The sequence below is a fragment of the Lampetra fluviatilis genome, chromosome 10 (assembly GCF_964198595.1).
Source record: "Lampetra fluviatilis chromosome 10, kcLamFluv1.1, whole genome shotgun sequence".
NCBI lineage: Eukaryota > Metazoa > Chordata > Hyperoartia > Petromyzontiformes > Petromyzontidae > Lampetra > Lampetra fluviatilis.
Genome location: NC_136284.1, coordinates 7638976 through 7656326, shown reverse-complemented (window position 1 = coordinate 7656326; position 17351 = coordinate 7638976). Strand labels below are relative to the sequence as shown.

The 17351-nt window shown below is 46.8% G+C and overlaps 1 protein-coding gene and 1 non-coding gene across 8 annotated transcripts in view; both read left to right on the top strand.

Moving 5' to 3' along the window:
- The first annotated feature begins 615 nt into the window (after nucleotides 1–615).
- On the top strand, nucleotides 616–687 carry TRNAE-CUC (transfer RNA glutamic acid (anticodon CUC)). Its single transcript has one exon. It is a non-coding gene; the product is annotated as a tRNA-Glu (tRNA).
- A 5991-nt stretch (nucleotides 688–6678) lies between these two features.
- LOC144934521 (sodium-driven chloride bicarbonate exchanger-like) overlaps nucleotides 6679–17351 on the top strand; it is a 76142-nt gene continuing 65469 nt past the window's right edge. For all 7 annotated transcript variants that reach the window (XM_078860384.1, XM_078860383.1, XM_078860379.1 and 4 more), the window contains exon 1: nucleotides 6679–7178. In XM_078860384.1, the coding sequence (XP_078716510.1) occupies nucleotides 7113–7178 (66 nt within the window). In that variant the 5' untranslated portion in view covers nucleotides 6679–7112. The remainder of the gene's footprint in view (nucleotides 7179–17351) is intronic.

Sequence of the window (17351 nt, the reverse complement as noted above, 5' to 3'; positions counted from 1 at the left end):
AAGTCTTTGTTACCCGTTGGGATGTGGCCACATTTTCTCAGCTCCTTGAAGTTGGTGGGATACATTCTAAGCGAATAAATGACCACATACATGCAGTGACGTTGAGCTGGTAGTTTTTGATACGTGCAATGCCTGGCGCCTTTGTGTGTTGTTAAATCTATGTCAATGTTTGTAGGCTTTTGTGCGCATCAGAGGGCAGCCCAATCAATTCCACTGGTGGATTGGACATTGTAATAAGCCCCCTCGCTTAGACGAACCCATATTAACCAGCGTGGTGAATGAAATATGGCCCAATAACTCGCATGGCGTGGGGAAGGAAGAAAGAATGGTCTCAATCCATCGGACAGGAGGGATGCACGTGTGAATTATTGGAGTCATCATCACCCTTGGCGTCCTATAGGGGGCGAAACTGAACTCCACTATCCCATGATCCTCCATCTCCCTTCACGATGCCATTTCCTCTTCGCGCTACGAACTCTGTGTCTGTATCTTGTAGAACTTTCAGCAAAATAACAGTCTTACATGTTACAGTAATCGTTATAATGACGATTTTTTTTCCATATACTCACGTTGGAATGCTGTATACATAGAGTACTGCCTGGACGGTGTACAGGATCCCTGGTGGTCTAGTGGTTAGGATTCGGCGCTCTCACCGCCGCGGCCCGGGTTCGATTCCCGGTCAGGGAACTTGTATTTTTACATCTTTAATTTAACCGACTTTGTATAGTTTTTTCGCGCAATTGTGTATTTTTGCACACATCGTGAATTGCAAATGCTTTGTGTCGTTTTTTTTCTCACTCCAGAAAATGTAACTACATTTTTTGTCGAAAAGACACATTGGGTTTGAATGACATGTCCGGCCCAATTTAGTAAATCTACTGCTGGGTGAGAGAGGGGGCCATTCCACCACGCATTGCGAGCCATGGGTCAGTGCGGGTTGGTGAAGCTGGGACAAGGGAATGCAAACCAACCGTGGGATCTTTCTGCAATGCCTTCTTGCGTCCGTAATTTCTATTGCACCTATCTTTTGCACAATACGGTCAACCCATCCGGTAGCCATCCAGACTCAACCCTCATTTAGCTTCAAAGATCTCTGTCGCGCATTCCGCGTGATGAATATGAGTGTCACCAAATGGCCATGGGAGTTTGTAACAAAACACAGTCACGCACACACAGTGTAAATATTTTAGGACTACACATTGGGATTCAACACAAGGCAATATAGGTGATCTTGTGTACGGAATATTTCCCAAACCCACTCTTTGATGTGTTCCTTTGTTTACATCTTGATGCTGCCTCCCCTCTATAACATTTACAGAGAGTATTTATGAGATATGGTTCACAATTTAGTGGTGCGTTTAAAGCTAGAACAAATACAAAGGTCCCCGTGTATAGTCGCACAGGCTGTTGTGGAAAGCGTTATTAGTGGCCACCAATGAAGGCCACCAGGACGGCGTACAAGGGCGACGTGGTACGACCATCACCACTTTCAACCGCCTTTGTCTCCCCACTGCTCGTGTTTACACATCGCACCAGGTTACTTAATGACTGAACAGACCAAGGGGAGGGATTAGAACCGGTTAAGATATCACTCGCCAATAATATATGATTAGCCGTGGTCGGAAATCGAACCCACGTTACCGGGGTTGTAGGTTGGTGCGCTCACAGTGCGCGTCACCGGAGTGCCAAATAAAAACCACAGCCTCTCCACAAAGACCACCCCCCCCCCTGTGTTGCTTATGCAATGGTGTTGGGGAAAGTTCTGTTTGCGAGCACCTCTTAGGATCGCCGCTACTGCGGGCACGCGGTGGTGGGGTGGCCACGAGACATTCAACTGACCAGAGGACTCATGATGTCAGTGCCCGGTGAATTAGAGGGCACTGCCAGGAATTCTCGGTGTGAGTGTTACAGAATGGCGTGTGTGTGTGTCGTGGGAGTGTTCTCGAAATAGTGATGTCCCTCCACACCATCGACCCTACTTACCCGTCATAGAGGAGCTGTTACTTTATATTTTCGAATATATTCGAAACTGGCATCTCGTTTGTGCGTTACCTCCCCGCAATGCCCTTTCACTGCTGTCGCACCTTGTAAAAGAGCTGCTTATCTCAAAGTACCTTATTGGCTGAAATAAAGTCTGAGTCTGACGTTAATAGCGTTGCAGTTAAAATATGAATTACCCGCACTAAATGTGCGTGTGCGCAGCATCATATTTTATTATATACATGTTGCGCATGTGCCTGGTTTAAGCAAAATAAATCAATGAAATATCCATGGATTATCCCATTAAGGTTCTATATACACACACCTTCGTTACGCACATATGTGAATGCATTCCGCAATGAACCCGCCCGCCCAAGTTGCATTCCCGACCACGGATAACATGAGTGGATAAGTGATATCTGAACTGGCCCTGGCCCTTATACCACCCCCCCCCTCGTCTGGATAAATACCTTTCCAAGGTCGTGTCAGTCGTTGGAGTTTGTTTGACCATACTTCACCCACCAAGTGTGTGTCTATTCGGAAAATGTTTCAGAGAGGAGAGCTGAGAGCAGCCCAGGATCGCTTTATCAGATAACCAACTCACCCCCCCCATTCACCGCTGCGCCTCTGCCCCAACGTCAACGTCTCTGTCACCGTCCCACCCAGCCACCCCGCGTCCCACCCAGCCACCCAACGTCCCACCCAACCACCCCACGTCCCACCCAGCCACCCCACGTCCCACCCCGCGTCCCACCCAGCCACCACACGTCCCACCCAGCCACCCCACGTCCCACCCAGCCACCCCACGTCCCACCCCGCGTCCCACCCAGCCACCCCGCGTCCCACCCAGCCACCCCACGTCCCACCCAACCACCCCACGTCCCACCCAGCCACCCCACGTCCCACCCCGCGTCCCACCCAGCCACCACCCAGCCACCCCACGTCCCACCCAGCCACCCCGTGTCCCACCCAGCCACCCCGCGTCCCACCCAGCCACCCCGCGTCCCACCCAACCACCCCACGTCCCACCCAGCCACCCCACGTCCCACCCCGCGTCCCACCCAGCCTCCACCCAGCCACCCCGCGTCCCACCCAGCCACCCCACGTCCCACCCCGCGTCCCACCCAGCCACCACCCAGCCACCCCACGTCCCACCCAGCCACCCCGCCTCCCACCCAGCCACCACCCAGCCATCCCGCGTCCCACTCAGCCACCCCGCGTCCCACTCAGCCAGCCCGCGTCCCACCCAGCCACCCCGCGTCCCACCCAGCCACCCCGCGTCCCACCCAGCCACCACCCAGCCACCACGCGTCCCACCCAGCCACCCCGCGTCCCACCCAGGCCCACCGCGTCCCACCCAGCCACCACCCAACCACCACCCAGTCACCCCACGTCCCACCCAGCCACCCGCGCGTCCCACCCAGCCACCCCACGTTCCACCCAGCCAGCCCGCGTCCCACCCAGCCACCCCGCGTCCCACCCAGCCACCCCGCGTCCCACTCAGCCACCCCGCGTCCCACCCAGCCACCTCGCGTCCCACCCAGCCACCACCCAGCCACCACGCGTCCCACCCAGCCACCCCACGTCCCACCCAGGCCCACCGCGTCCCACCCAGCCACCACCCAACCACCACCCAGTCACCCCACGTCCCACCCAGCCACCACCCAGCCACCCCACGTCCCACCCAGCCACCCCGCCTCCCACCCAGCCACCACCCAGCCATCCCACGTCCCACCCAGTCATCCCACGTCAGAGGCGTAGCGAGGGGGGGGGCAGGGGGGTACACGTGTCCCCGGGCGCCAAGGTAAAGGGGGCGCCAAAATGAGGCTTACAACGTCACATTAGAACTTATTGCGGCGGGCGCGGCAGCCTGAAACTACTGCACAAATCTACACCTCAACCTAAAAGTTGATATATCCCGCCACACACAGCCTACATGTCATGTAATTACAGTTTGGTACGCGCGCCTATTAAGAACTTACATGGAAGAACGTCCCAAACAACAAACAGGCGCAGTCTTTCAGCCTTAGTCACTGGCCTGTTTTTTGGTGGCGGAAACTACGAAATGATGATGAACTTGTTGACAGTAACGGGGAAGATGAGATAGAAGAATCTTCTGATAGAGACGCTGAAAATACTCATTATGATGCTGATCCTGCTGTACTAATGTTTCACGATGTTGGCTACTTAGAATTTGATAAAACGACAAAGCTATCGAAAATATCACAACCTCTTTGCAATGAAATGATTACTCTCGGATCCTTGCCTTTTCAGCACAGAGACAATCTATCATCAGTATCCAGAGAACGTTCAATTACATCAGCATGGTTTAAACGCCGACTAGCGAACGGAGAGGAAGTGAATGGTTCGTGGCTATTATATTCACCAATCAATAAAGCTGCTTACTGTTTCTGTTGTCTATTATTTACATCATCGAGTTCAAACTCACAAGCTTCGTTTGAGTTAACAAACGGTTTCAACAAGTGGAGAAAGCCAGAAAAACGAAATTCTCATGAAAACAATCCTAGCCACCGCACGGAAGGAAGCCGAACGAAGGATAATTGATGGTACTGGAATTGACGCAGTGGTTCAAGCTCAGATTCATTTGGAAAAACAACGTTGGCGAGATATATTGCAAAGAATACTCACCTGTATTAAGTTTCTGGTTTCACAAAATTTGGCACGACATGGCCATGAGGAAAATTTGAATGAGGATGAAAAAAAATGTTGGAAACTTTCTCGCGCTGATCAAACTCGTTGCGCAGTATGACCCATTGTTAGCAAAACACGTACAGCACGCAGGAGAAAATCCGGGATCAGTTTCTTATTTGTAACCGGAAATCCAGAATGAATTTATCCACATAATTGCGTCGACTGTAAAGAACCAATTGTTGAGTGATATCAGGAAAAACAAGTACTACGGTATCTTACTTGACTCAACTCCTGATCTAGGACATAGGGAACATCTTTCTCAGGTCATAAGATTTGTGGATGTGGATTTTCAAACTAAAAAAGTAACTATCAAAGAATAATTTTTAGGTTATATCGAGATACATGCAAAGATGCAGCAAGCCTAGAAATAGTCATCGTCGAGAGACTGAAATCTGACAACAAACCTCTAGCCGACTGTCGGGCACAATGTTATGACAATGCTGCTGTGATGACTGGGCATATATCCGGCCTTCAACAACGAATATGTGACAAAAATCACAGAGCATTGTTTGTCAACTGTGACAACCACAGCTTAAACTTAGCAGGAGTACACTCAGCTAAACAGTTGAAAGTATATATTTGTTTTTCTCTCGTTCAACAATTCGTTGGGAAGAGTTAAAAAAAAGCTGTGCCCATCACAGTAAAGCTGGAGCCTGAAACACGCTGGAGTGCACGATCAGAAGCTGTTAAAGCTACTTTGAAGGACTGGATGAACTAGTAGGGCTGCTAGACAAATTATCGGAGGACGTAACTATGACGCCTGAAACCAGAAGTGATGCAGAACAGTTACAGGCATGCGTATTACATTTTTACTTCATAGTTTTATTACATTTCTGGAATGTCATTCTTGGAAAAATTGATCGTGTTCAGAAGCGCTTACAGGATCCTACTATGAATTTCAAGGAAGCAGCATCTGATCTTGAATCTTTGGAGCATGAATTTGTCAAGCTTCGTGATGATTTGAGCCAAGTTGCTGTAGAAAACGCCAAAACAAGATGCACAGCCTGGGGGATCAATGTGGACAGAAGAATTAGGCGACGTCGGAAGATGCCAGGAGAACTGGCAAGAGATGCAGGACTTTCAGCAGAAGAAATTGTGCGCGTTATGAAGTGTATTTTATCGACTTCAACAGGAGATGTCAACACGGTTTTTACGACTAAAAGACCTGAACACAAAATTTGGATTTCTGCTGGACGTCAAAACTCTTCTATCCGACACAGATGTCGATGCAATTCGTCGAAATTGCACAGATTTTGGAAATTTCTATGACACCGACATCAATGGCCACGAACTTTTCACAGAAATTGGAGATTGCAAAATGCTGCTCAGTAACCAGGATGAAGTTCTACCAGAAACTCCTTTGGATCTTCCTGGTTTTATTGTGTTTTATGGAGACGACATATTTCTGAATTTGCGAATTTCACTGCAAATTTTATTAACAATAGCAGTTTCAATTGCAAGCTGTGAGCGGTCGTTCAGCAAATTGAAACTTATTTTGTCGTATTTGCGTGCTTCAATGGGACAAGATCGCCTCAGCGATCTTGCTCTTCTTAGCGTTGAAAGAGAAACATTGGAAAAAACAGATTTTGATTACGTGATTGACCAGTTTGCGACAGTGAAATCAAGAAAAATGTATCTTTTGTAGACCATGTCAACCAGTCTACGACAGTGACTGAGCGAGCCATGTAATATAATTTCTATAAATTTGCTCCTTTAAATACAATGTTTCATTAAAATTGTTATTCCTTATTCGATGTAATAGGAAAATGTGATTAAACGGGGGGGGCGCCAATTTTATAGTTCGTCCCCGGGCGCAAAATATTCTAGCTACGCCTCTGTCCCACGTCCCACCCAGCCACCCCGCTCTCTCTACGCAACGCGAGCGTGAGACGAGCGTCGCCTCCACCCACACGACGTGGCGATTGGTGCAAGCAGAGGACGCCCATCGGAGGAGGGGGAGGAGAGACGAGGGTGGTGGATGCGGATCAGTCATAAGGGGAACGGACGCCTTCCACAATTCACGATTTCCAACGGCGCGCTCGAGCCGAACTCTCAAGCGCGCACACGCACAGACAGGCGCTCTACTTACACACACTCACACTCTCCCTACACACACACATACACTCTACACACACAGACACTCTACACACACACACTTACACACTCTACACACACACGCGCGTCCTTCACACGCCGGTGCATGAAGCGTCCCAGTTGTGAGCCGCGAATTCAGTGAGTTCAAGTGGTGGTGGTGGTCACGCCACTCGCTGCTTGCTGCCAGTCGCCGTTTCGCTGTCCTGCTTCTCCGTTTATCGCCATCAGCGATCTCCACCGACGTCGTTACTCATCATCAGCAGCACCACCACCATCATCACCATCCGCTCAGGGTTCAGAGGAGTCGGTGGCGAGCAGCGGGCGGCATGGATTATGAACGGAGAGACGCGCAGCATCGGGGAACGCCGGTGCTGGAACCTCTCCTGTCAACGGTGAGATGATGGTCTCTTTGGGTTGGGATTGTGTCTATAGTGTGTGTCTTTATAGTGTGTGTAGAGACACGTGGAGTTTGTGTCTTGTAGACAGTGTGGTATGTAGTGTGTGTGTGTGGTTGTGCCTATAGTGTGTGTCTTTATAGTGTGTGTAGAGACACGTGGCGTGTCTCTTGTAGGCAGTGTGGTCTATAGTATGTGTGTGTGGTTGTGCTTATAGTGTGTGTCTTGTAGACAGTGGGGTCTATAGTGTGTGTGTGGTTGTGTCTGTAGTGTGTCTTTATAGTGTGTGCACACACGTGGCGTGTCTCTTGTAGGCAGTGGAGTCTATAGTGTGTGTGTGGTTGTGTCTGTAGTGTGTGCAGACACGTGGCCACGTGCGCCTTGTAGGTACGGTGATCTTATAGCACGTGTGTGTGTGTAGTTTGGTCTATATTGTGTGTGAGTGGTATTTCGTAATCGACACGTAGTTTGCGTGTGTGGCTGCGTATCTTGGAACGGGAAGTTATGGCAATGTGGCCTCCATCGGCGGTGTGTGCATAGTGTGTGGTATGTAGTGTGTGTGTATCGTGTGGTCTACAGTACTGTACTAATTATAGTGCGCTTGTAATGTGTGTATGTGTAGTGTGGCCTTTGGTATGTGTCGTGTGCGTAATTCTGTAGTTGTGTCTTTTATCCATGTGTGACTTGTGGTGTGTGTGTAGACACGTGGTTGGTGTATGTCTCGTATCCGGCAGTTTTGGAAGTTATGATTATGGTGTGTGTGCGTGCAGACGGTAAAACTGTACCCTGGTGTGAATGAGTCCACACGAGCATGTTGAACTGTATAAGTTTATAACTTGCAAGCCAGCTCAGCCCACTTTGTATCGGCTTTAAACGCCACACTCAATGGTCGGTGACTTCTTTCACGAACGGTGCCCTTCCATATTGTTTGTGTCTCATACAACTTCGAACATTTTGGATGTCTTGTTATAAAGACTGTAATTGTAGCCAAATGTGAGCAAGCCTTTCTGGAATATCCATCCGTAGCTCGGTAACATTAACCCGACGTGGACTATTTTCAGCTTTACGTGATGTGTGAGCTTGAACTTGATGTGTGGCGTCGCGGTTCGGGCACTGCCCTCTGAGCCCGGTGACCCCGGGTTCGATTCCTGGCCACGGCTACAATCTGAACCCACTGACCTGCCTGGTGATTTAGGGTCAAACAACAACAACAAAAACCACCACCCCATGTCCAACACGGCGTAGGGTGGGAAGAGGGGGTATCATCATCATGGTCACCCAACAGTGTGTGTGTACTACTTGATAATGTTCATTCAGATAAACTTCAATTTCGCCGTCTGGCACGGAGGTCCCTTCAGGAAAATGTCCACATCGCTCAAGATATCCTGATATCTCGTGGTCTTCATGGGCCCTAATTGTCTGCTGCAGTGTGGTCCATTTATAGAAACATATAAGATGGGGAGAAAGTTTACTAGAAAGCTAAATTGTATTTCAAAGCCTCGACATATTGCCCACCAATCTCAATACGCGTATGAAAAAGCTTGGCACGCTCCTGATTGATGCACGTTGTTTCCACTTGACTTTCAATATTGTAGTCAAACAGCCGTGGAGAGGAAAGTGTCATTCCGTAATCAGTCGGGTATCTATAAACAAACGTCGAGGGCAAGTGCTGTTAACGAGCACATATGCAGGCTGGCACGGTACAACACAGGCGGTGTTGGTGGCCGACGCCACGGCCGGCCGCCTTCGTCTCCCCAGTGGCGATGTTCACCACCCACCGCACCAGGCCACTCATTTGAGGCCGAGTCGACCGAGAGGATGCCCAGGGACCGGTCCCACACAGTCGTCATTGGTGTTGGCCGTGTTTGGAAGTGCAGGTGGTGGTGGTGGTTGTTGTTGTTGATGGCTGGCTCATTGGAGAGAGGGGGGGACAATGACAGAAAGGGATGTACAGATGATGAATATCAGAGGCATTAATTCACGTTTTATATAAATTAACGTTTAATTTTATCAGGACCTGAATTCGAGCCGATATTTGGTGCACCGCCCCCCCCCCCACCAATCTTATTCTACCACATGGGAAGAGCCCCCCTTTAATCGGTACGCAGCTTAAATCTTTCTAGCTGGCTTTGTGGTATAGTGCCAGCCACACACTCTGGTGGTGGTGGTATCACAGTTGTGTGGCGACAATTGTGTTGCTGCTGCTGCTTATTGACATGAACTTCGGCCACCGGTCGAGGAAGACCGTCGGGTTTTTGTTCCCCACCCCCACCCCCCCAAGTTGTAAAAGAGTTGTTATACGTCAACACTAAAGTGTACATTTAAAGTGCGGTTATTTCTTTTGTCCATTGTGTCACAGCAGCTGTCTGTAATGTACACACGCTTTGACCAAACCTGAATTCGTTTTAATTATGTACAAGGCAAGGGAAATTTTAATAAACACGTGTTTCAATAATACAAATACATATGCTGTATGAGTTCATGTTTATTTTGTAATTTTATGTACATAACCTTAAGCATACAGTGTTGTTAACATTACAGACTGGGGTGAAAACTACAATATTTGAATAAGCCTCACATCTTTCATTGGCGCAAGGATACGAGGATTTGGTGTTTGGGGATTTTCGTTGTTGTCAATCTACTACTGGATGAGGGCCTGCCCATGGCATGTAGGTCACGGGAGTTACGGTGATCATACTTCTCCACACGGGTCAGCATGGGTTATTGAGGGTGGGGAAGCCGAACAAGTCCGGTAATCCTCTCCGTATCTTAACGTTATCTGGTGGCTTACCCTGTTTAGTTCTGCACTGTATGCTACCACGTGCAGTGAGAGGGCTTGGGCCCCTGAGTCACGGCACTCACACACTCACTCATTGGCTCATTTCACAAAGGGCTCACTCTTTTCAGGCGCATTTGCCACCCCAGTGTCGCCTTACACGTCTGAATGTGACGTTACAAGTTCAAGTTGACTACGTGTGCTACCTGCTATATTTTTCATCCTCATTATGCACCCATGTTTAATCCCCCAAAGCCACTGTCATCTCAATCTCATGGTGCTGCGATGTAATAATCCACCTAGCCACCTGCACATGAATTGATTTCAATGCTCCATCTCCTCGGTGGATGGGCTCTCTCTGATGCGTTCCATTCCTTGGCTGCCACTCCATCACTATTCTTGACCACCAAGGCATCATACCTTATAGGGATGAGTCCTGCTCATGCACACTTAACAGATTGCATAACGTCTGGACCTAATGTTCTCTAAACCACGTTTTCATCTATCTGTGTCTCATTTATTACGACAGTATTTTCATTCAAAAAAGTTATCACTGCCCCTTTTCAACCCACCGTTGGATGAAAGTCTCCCCATGCCATGTCAGTCATGGGGGCAGTTTGGCTGTACTTCATCACGCTTGTCAGTGCGGTTTGCGGAAAAATAAGTGTGTGGTTGGGGAGGCAGGCTTTCAGGACAAGTTCAGCTATCACTGGCCACTGATGTTAGCCGTGGCCAGAAATGTAACTGCTCGCTGCCAGGTTCACAGAGAGTGCGCTAACCAGTGAGTGTTCTATATTATATTGCAGTGCTGTGACTAATTTGTAGCCAGCACAGAGTCATTTAACGATAAAGAGTGATATTTAGATACTGGTAAATTGAAACCTCGTAAGTCCGTTCAGTTAAAAGAAGTGATGGTAAAATGTTACAGATTAGCACATTTGGTTCATGGTATGGAAAACCAGCCTCTGACCAAATCGGTGGGGATACGTCCAGATTTCGGAAGCTAATCAGTGTTGAAGCTGATTTAGAGCTTTAATGTGCTGGGTAGTGGGCAGCAGAGAACAATGCATAATAAATATCTGGTGTGATGTGCTCCCACGTCTATGCTCCCCTTCGAAGACCAACCTTGCAATAACCAGCGTGAAGCAGGGGTCAAAGAAAATCCCCACTACCTGCAGAGCATGCAGAGGCCCTCATGCAGCAGTGGATTGACAAAATAGCTTCATTTGTATAAGCTGGATCGCTTAAGCCTTTTTAGAATGATAATATATATTTGTATAGTGCCTTTCACAAGAACAAATGTGCCAAAGCACTGTACAGTGTTAAACAAAATACAATTAATAACTTAAAACGATAGCAACTGGAAAACATTTTAGAAAGGGCAGTGAATAAATATGAGTTTTAATATTGAGATTTCAAAACGGCTAAGGACATTTGACTTCCAATACGGAAAGTTAGGAGGAACGTTAAGGCATTCGGTTATGGAACGTGTTACATTGTGCCTCCAGGAAAACATGCAGCTTCTTTGTCAAAAATATAATTTACAGGACAAATTTGTGTCTCATTCTGTACCCTGGGTAGAGTGGTGGCACAGTGGTTAACACACTACATCTATGAACCTGTAAAAATAGGTTCGATTCCCGGGCATGGCTAACATCAATGGCAAGTGATTATCTGAAGCGGTCCTCCCCCTTCGCCAATCTGCACTGATCAGCATGGTTAAGTATGGAAAAGCTTTAATGATCAACACAGCGTGGGGAGGCCCTTGATCCAGTGGTGGATGGATGCAATGAGCTGTGAATTAGTATTACTGTTGAAATACCAGCATTACATGAAGTATAAAGCAAGGCGGAATGCACACGTAATTATTTTATATACAGATATATCACAGAGGGTTTACACTTATTGATTATTGTCCGTTTTGTATAAAACAAGCATGGCTTTCACAACTCTTAAGTTTAAAAGACTGACTTTGAAAAAAGCTCTGAGCAATTTTGCATTGCTCTTTCACCACAATATCAATCTTGCAAAGAAGTGGCAATTCGCCAATGTTTAGCAACTTTAAACCCACACGTATGTAAAATAGATAATTACATAATATGTTAATGACTTGGTCCAGCAATAATTTGAATACCGTATTACCCAAAGATTAAACCGCTAAAATAATGAAGTTTAATGTTTGCAAGAGCAAAATGCTTCTCTCTTGAGGTGAGAGCCGAGTTTGTTGGCTTCCATAAAGCAATCATTTGCATACCGAGGAGGGATTGGAGTTACTCTATTACGGTACTTTACCCTGAATTGTGTTAACGTACCTCCATTGCAGTCATAGTGGAGAATTCCTATGGTCCAGGACAGCCTCACCTACTCTCTCAAACTCTTTATTTTTCCCCAGAACGTCTGGCATTGGGATGCTTGGCCATTTTTGTTCGCGAGTATTTGGTGCGTGTAAGGAAAATGGAGTATCCGGAGAAAATGTTTTTGTGCAAGGCGATACCGTTCAAAGCTACGCACAGATATATTCAATAATCTTTTGGTAGACTGCCAGCTGCTCACCACCTCGTATCCTAAGCCTACCACACATGGTAATGCATTTCCAGGCAGGTTCCCCATCTGGGTGCCAACAAGGCTCATACCTGCTTAGCTTCTGAGATGCATTTCGTGCGTGGCTTTGTCACAGGCAGGACGAGGGGATTAGTTCTTCTGGTTTTTTTGCAGATCTTTACGTGCATTGGAATGTCTTGCGTTCTTCACACTGAACTGCACTGACGTGCTGAAAGTACGTACGAACGAATTTAATTCACAATTAGACTTATTTAATACGCCAAGTTGTAAAATATATACATTTATGCGACAGCACACACGCACGAAAAAACCCAGAAAGACATTATATAACCTTGAATTAAATAAAACATCCGGAGAATATTTAGGAGTGAGGTGCACTGACACAACACCAAAGCTCTAGGGAAAGGTTTCATTAAAACGTGAGAAATGCAAATTCCAGGAATGCTGCTGGCTTATTCCCCCATTAAAAAAAAGATATATTAACGTCGGCAAGAGCTGTGTGATATGAAACATGCCGCCATCAATTTGCTCAAACGAAGGGAACCATGGAAACGTTGTGGGAAGTGGCAGCAGCTGTGTCGTGCACAAGGCCGGGAGTAGAGTCGTGCCAAAGAAATTAGTGCATGGCCCAGAGCTGATATCGTTGCCACCTGAGGGGGTAAAACATGAATTGCATCGGTTACTTCTTCATATGACCAATACAAGCTAGTTGTATGCATGTATGTTGAACTTCTTTCGCACCATACTTAGACAACCGTGCTAATCAGAGGTGTGCGGGAGGGACAATAAACTAAACACAAAAAGCAGAGTTATGTGATAATGCATTTTTTTTTATATCGTGTCTACATTAGTCGCGAGGTAGGTACTGCTACAGTTCAGCATCTTTAAGTAGTACTGACAAGTGCGATGTCCAGTCCCGGGCACAAGGATTTACGAGAGGGCCTTTTGTGTCACAGTAACCAATTGGAATTGCTTTTGGGGCTGTAGTGACCATGGTAATGGGTGCAATGTTTACGTGTCTGAAACACGGGGGGTGGGATGGATAGGATTGGGGTTAGGAAATAGGTTTAATAATGCTGAAATAATAATTTACAGCTCTCTTATTCTACGTGACTTTACCCAAAGACTCAAGAATATCAATTCCTGCAATCACGAAAGCTTTAAGTCAAGATTTTACAGCTCTCTTGTCAATCCCCTGCTGGATGAAAACCTCCCACCACGCCATATCAGTAATGAGGGCTGTTTCACCATACTTCACTCTGGTCACTGTGCGGGCAAACGAAGGGGATGGAGTTCCAAAATCTTTTCAGGTATCAGTCGCCGGTGATGTTAGCCATGGCCGGAAATGGAACTCGTATCACCAGGTTCATAGCACAGTGTGCTAACCACTGTTACTTCTGCAAAAAATACCAAACTACAGACAGTAGTGGTGGCATCCGTATATCTTACAGCGGAAGTATATTTCACTGCATCGCCAAGTCAGGGTGGTATCTGATTTGTAACTCTTTATAATTTAAAAGCTCAAATTTCGCTGACAATAAGTGTCTGAAATAAAGCTTGAAAAGTTGAACTCTGATTTGCGCAATTATATGCAAATTGTTGTGGAATTGTGAAGCAGTGGTTAGCACACTCTGCTGTAAACCCGGTGATCCGAGTTATTTGGCTGTCATCAGTGGCGACTGATATCAGATCCGGTCCTGAGCCCCCCCATACCTGACCAGTGAGGTCAAGTATGGTCAAATAACCCCTATGACTTGATATGACATGGGGGGGCCTTTCATCCAGCAGTTAATGAACACATGGCTGTAATAGTTAAAGTTTTATTTTATTTGTTGCACGGATGATCCCGTTTAGCCAGTTGCTTGCCTATGTTTTAAATGGGAGATCCGTGATGCTGCGCGAGCACGTAGATTGCCAATTAATTTCTTGAGTACTGATTTTTGTGTTTAGTATGTTGTCCTTCCCCCGCACCTCCGATTCGCGCCGTTGGCTACGTACGGTGCGAAAGAAGTTCAGAATACTTACATGTACATACAACAAAACAAAGGCAAAAAACCAACATTGCAGTGAACGAGAATAGAGGCCTTATGCAATATTGCACAACAAAATAATCTAGGTATTTAACAGTCATAAAAAAAACGCACGCGAGTCTAAAAACACAGGGCAAATATAATAATGAGAACAACAGGTGCCAGACAAAATCTAATGTATAGGTACAAGTATGCTGTGTTTTAGTGTGATCGGGGAAATGGAGAGGGAGAGTGAAGGGAGGGAACCAGCAGATGAGCGGCAAAGGTTTTCAGCTAATGGAGTTTATACCACTGAATGAAGGAGACAGAATACATTCACCTATCAAGTTTTTTACTAATGTTTTAGGCGTTTGACAACGAAGGAAATTTTACCGAGGTATAATGGTGACCTCACTGCATCTATACTAGAAAGGTCACAGCTTCAATTGGGTCGCAGGGCGTAGCAGTTGCGAAACAGCAAGTTACTTTAATCCCTCCGCCTCTGTCCACCCACGAGTATATCCATGGGTCGGGCAGGTTCTAAGTGGTGGGGGGGGGGGTAAGCGTGGGGCACTCACACCTCTCCTCGAGATGTCTGGCCAACATGGAAGAGGAGGCGAAATGCCATTGCAGAGGGGGGCTGCCTTGATCTTCCTTTATTGGACGCTCTACTGGCAGCAGTGGCGTGAGCAAGCAATTTGCAGAGAGGGCTTTTCGTTTACTTTTTACATTAATACTGCATGAATGTCAGCAGTGATTCATAGTGCAGAGAATGTATTTGTTCTGAGCGTCTATTATTGCCTCCGACAATGCAGTGCAAGATGTGGGCGTATATATATGGGGTTATTTGAATTTTTTTAATGAAAACTGTCATGAGTTTACAGGGCTGAATGATCGAATGCATTCAGGTAGAGACAACCTTGCATAATTTCCCGAGCCGTCACGTGCGTTGGCAGTTCTGTCTTTGTAATTGACACTGCAATAATTTGAATCGGGGAAATTACCAAGTTTAATTAGTCTGGCCCCTGTTACACATCCACAGTAATTAAGGTGATGAAGCTTTCCTAGCACGCACTCTGAAAGTAATGATTTACTGCATTTATACTGCCATCTCTTCACTTCCACATCCTGACATCCGTGATTTTGGAAGGAATATATAATGTTTAAAATAATATATATTCAAAGCCCTTCGTCAATCGACTGCTTGTTGAATGAAGACTCTCACCACGTTTGACCGCGCTTCCCCATCCTGGCCAGTGGGGGTTGGCAAAGGGGGTGACAAGGCGGTGATGATATTACATTTAAATAAATACGGTTTAAATTCGGTGGTTGAGAACACCACTGTGTTAGCAATGGCCAGAATCAAATTCTGGTCGCCGGGAAGCCCTCATCCAGCAGAAGAAGGATCTCGGCTGCCGATGATCGGTCAAATTAAAAATGGGAGAGGTCGCCACTGTCGATGCCATTGGTGCTGGTGAGCCACTCGTGATGCAACAACGGGTTCTCAAGTTGATCATCTCGTACCTCAAAAGAGAGTTGTTAAAGGGCTCTCACCTTGTTTCTAAGTGATCTATTGACAGTTGTCATGAAGGATTACACAAATCCCATCCTTTTCACTTTTTCTCTGGCGTTAAATCGGATTATTTTTCCAACTCTGTGGACTAAACAATATTAGTCGAAGTGACGTGTTAAAAATCTAATGTAGCCGGGTGCGTAAGACAGTACAGCATATCTAGTGTGGTTACGAGGGAAGCCAAGAACTTGAGGAAGTAATTGGATGATATCTTCCAGTTATAATTTGTGTGAAAGCTCCAAACGAACATTTCTTCATTTCTCGAAAATGTCACGCCAGTGGCACAGCTGAGTATAAGGACAAAACAAAGCCCTACACCTAGAACCTGGACTTGAACCCAGTGTTCAGCATGCCTGGCCCAGTGGCCCAGTGGCTCAGTCACAACCATCACACAATACATCTTGCGCATCTACATACAACCGGATCTCAAGAGGCTTTACAAAATGGGGGGGGGGGACTTGCACATGAAGGGGACCAGGGGGAGGGAGCGGAGGCTACAGGATAGTGAAGGCAGACTGATAATGGTATAGCAACTGGTTTCGATTTTCTCAGTCTCATCAGCAGGGCGTGGCATCTATTGGCAACCAGCCCTCTTCAAAAATACGTAGGTTATTTTTTTTTCATTTTACGTAAATTGTAGAATCCCGCTGCCGTGTGGATTTTTATTTGATTCTTGCAATTCCCGCGGATGTGACAACGAGAGTGGGGCTCCTCCCGGCCCTGCGCTCATTGCGTTCAGGCAGTAGCAGCTCGGGCATGGATGCAGCGCAGACGATGGAAGCAGCTGCAACGCCTCTCGTAAGTGAACGGAGAGGCTCTATTTAATTACGATAATAATAGCAATTGTAATGATGATGATGATAATAACAACAACCACAACAAAATCACGATGCCTATGTAATGCATAATAATAACAAAAAAGCCGGGAGAGCCCGTAGGTCGGGCAGAGATTGATGCATGCCTGGCAAACCTGTGTGTGTATGTGTGTGTATATCGGTGTGTGTGTGTGTGCCTTGGTATCATTGTATGTGTGGCAGTGGATGTGTGTATGTGTCGGTGTGTATGTATATATGGTACTGTATGTTGTATTATGATTGCCAAATCCATTAGGCACGGCGAATCGCATTACTGTCGCATAAGGGATGAGGAGGCTGCTGGTGCTCTGCTCAGCGCTGCATCGTTCTGTATGCGAGTGTCTGTGTGTCAGTCTGTGTGCATTTGTGTGTCTAAGTGTCTCTGTATTTTTCCAT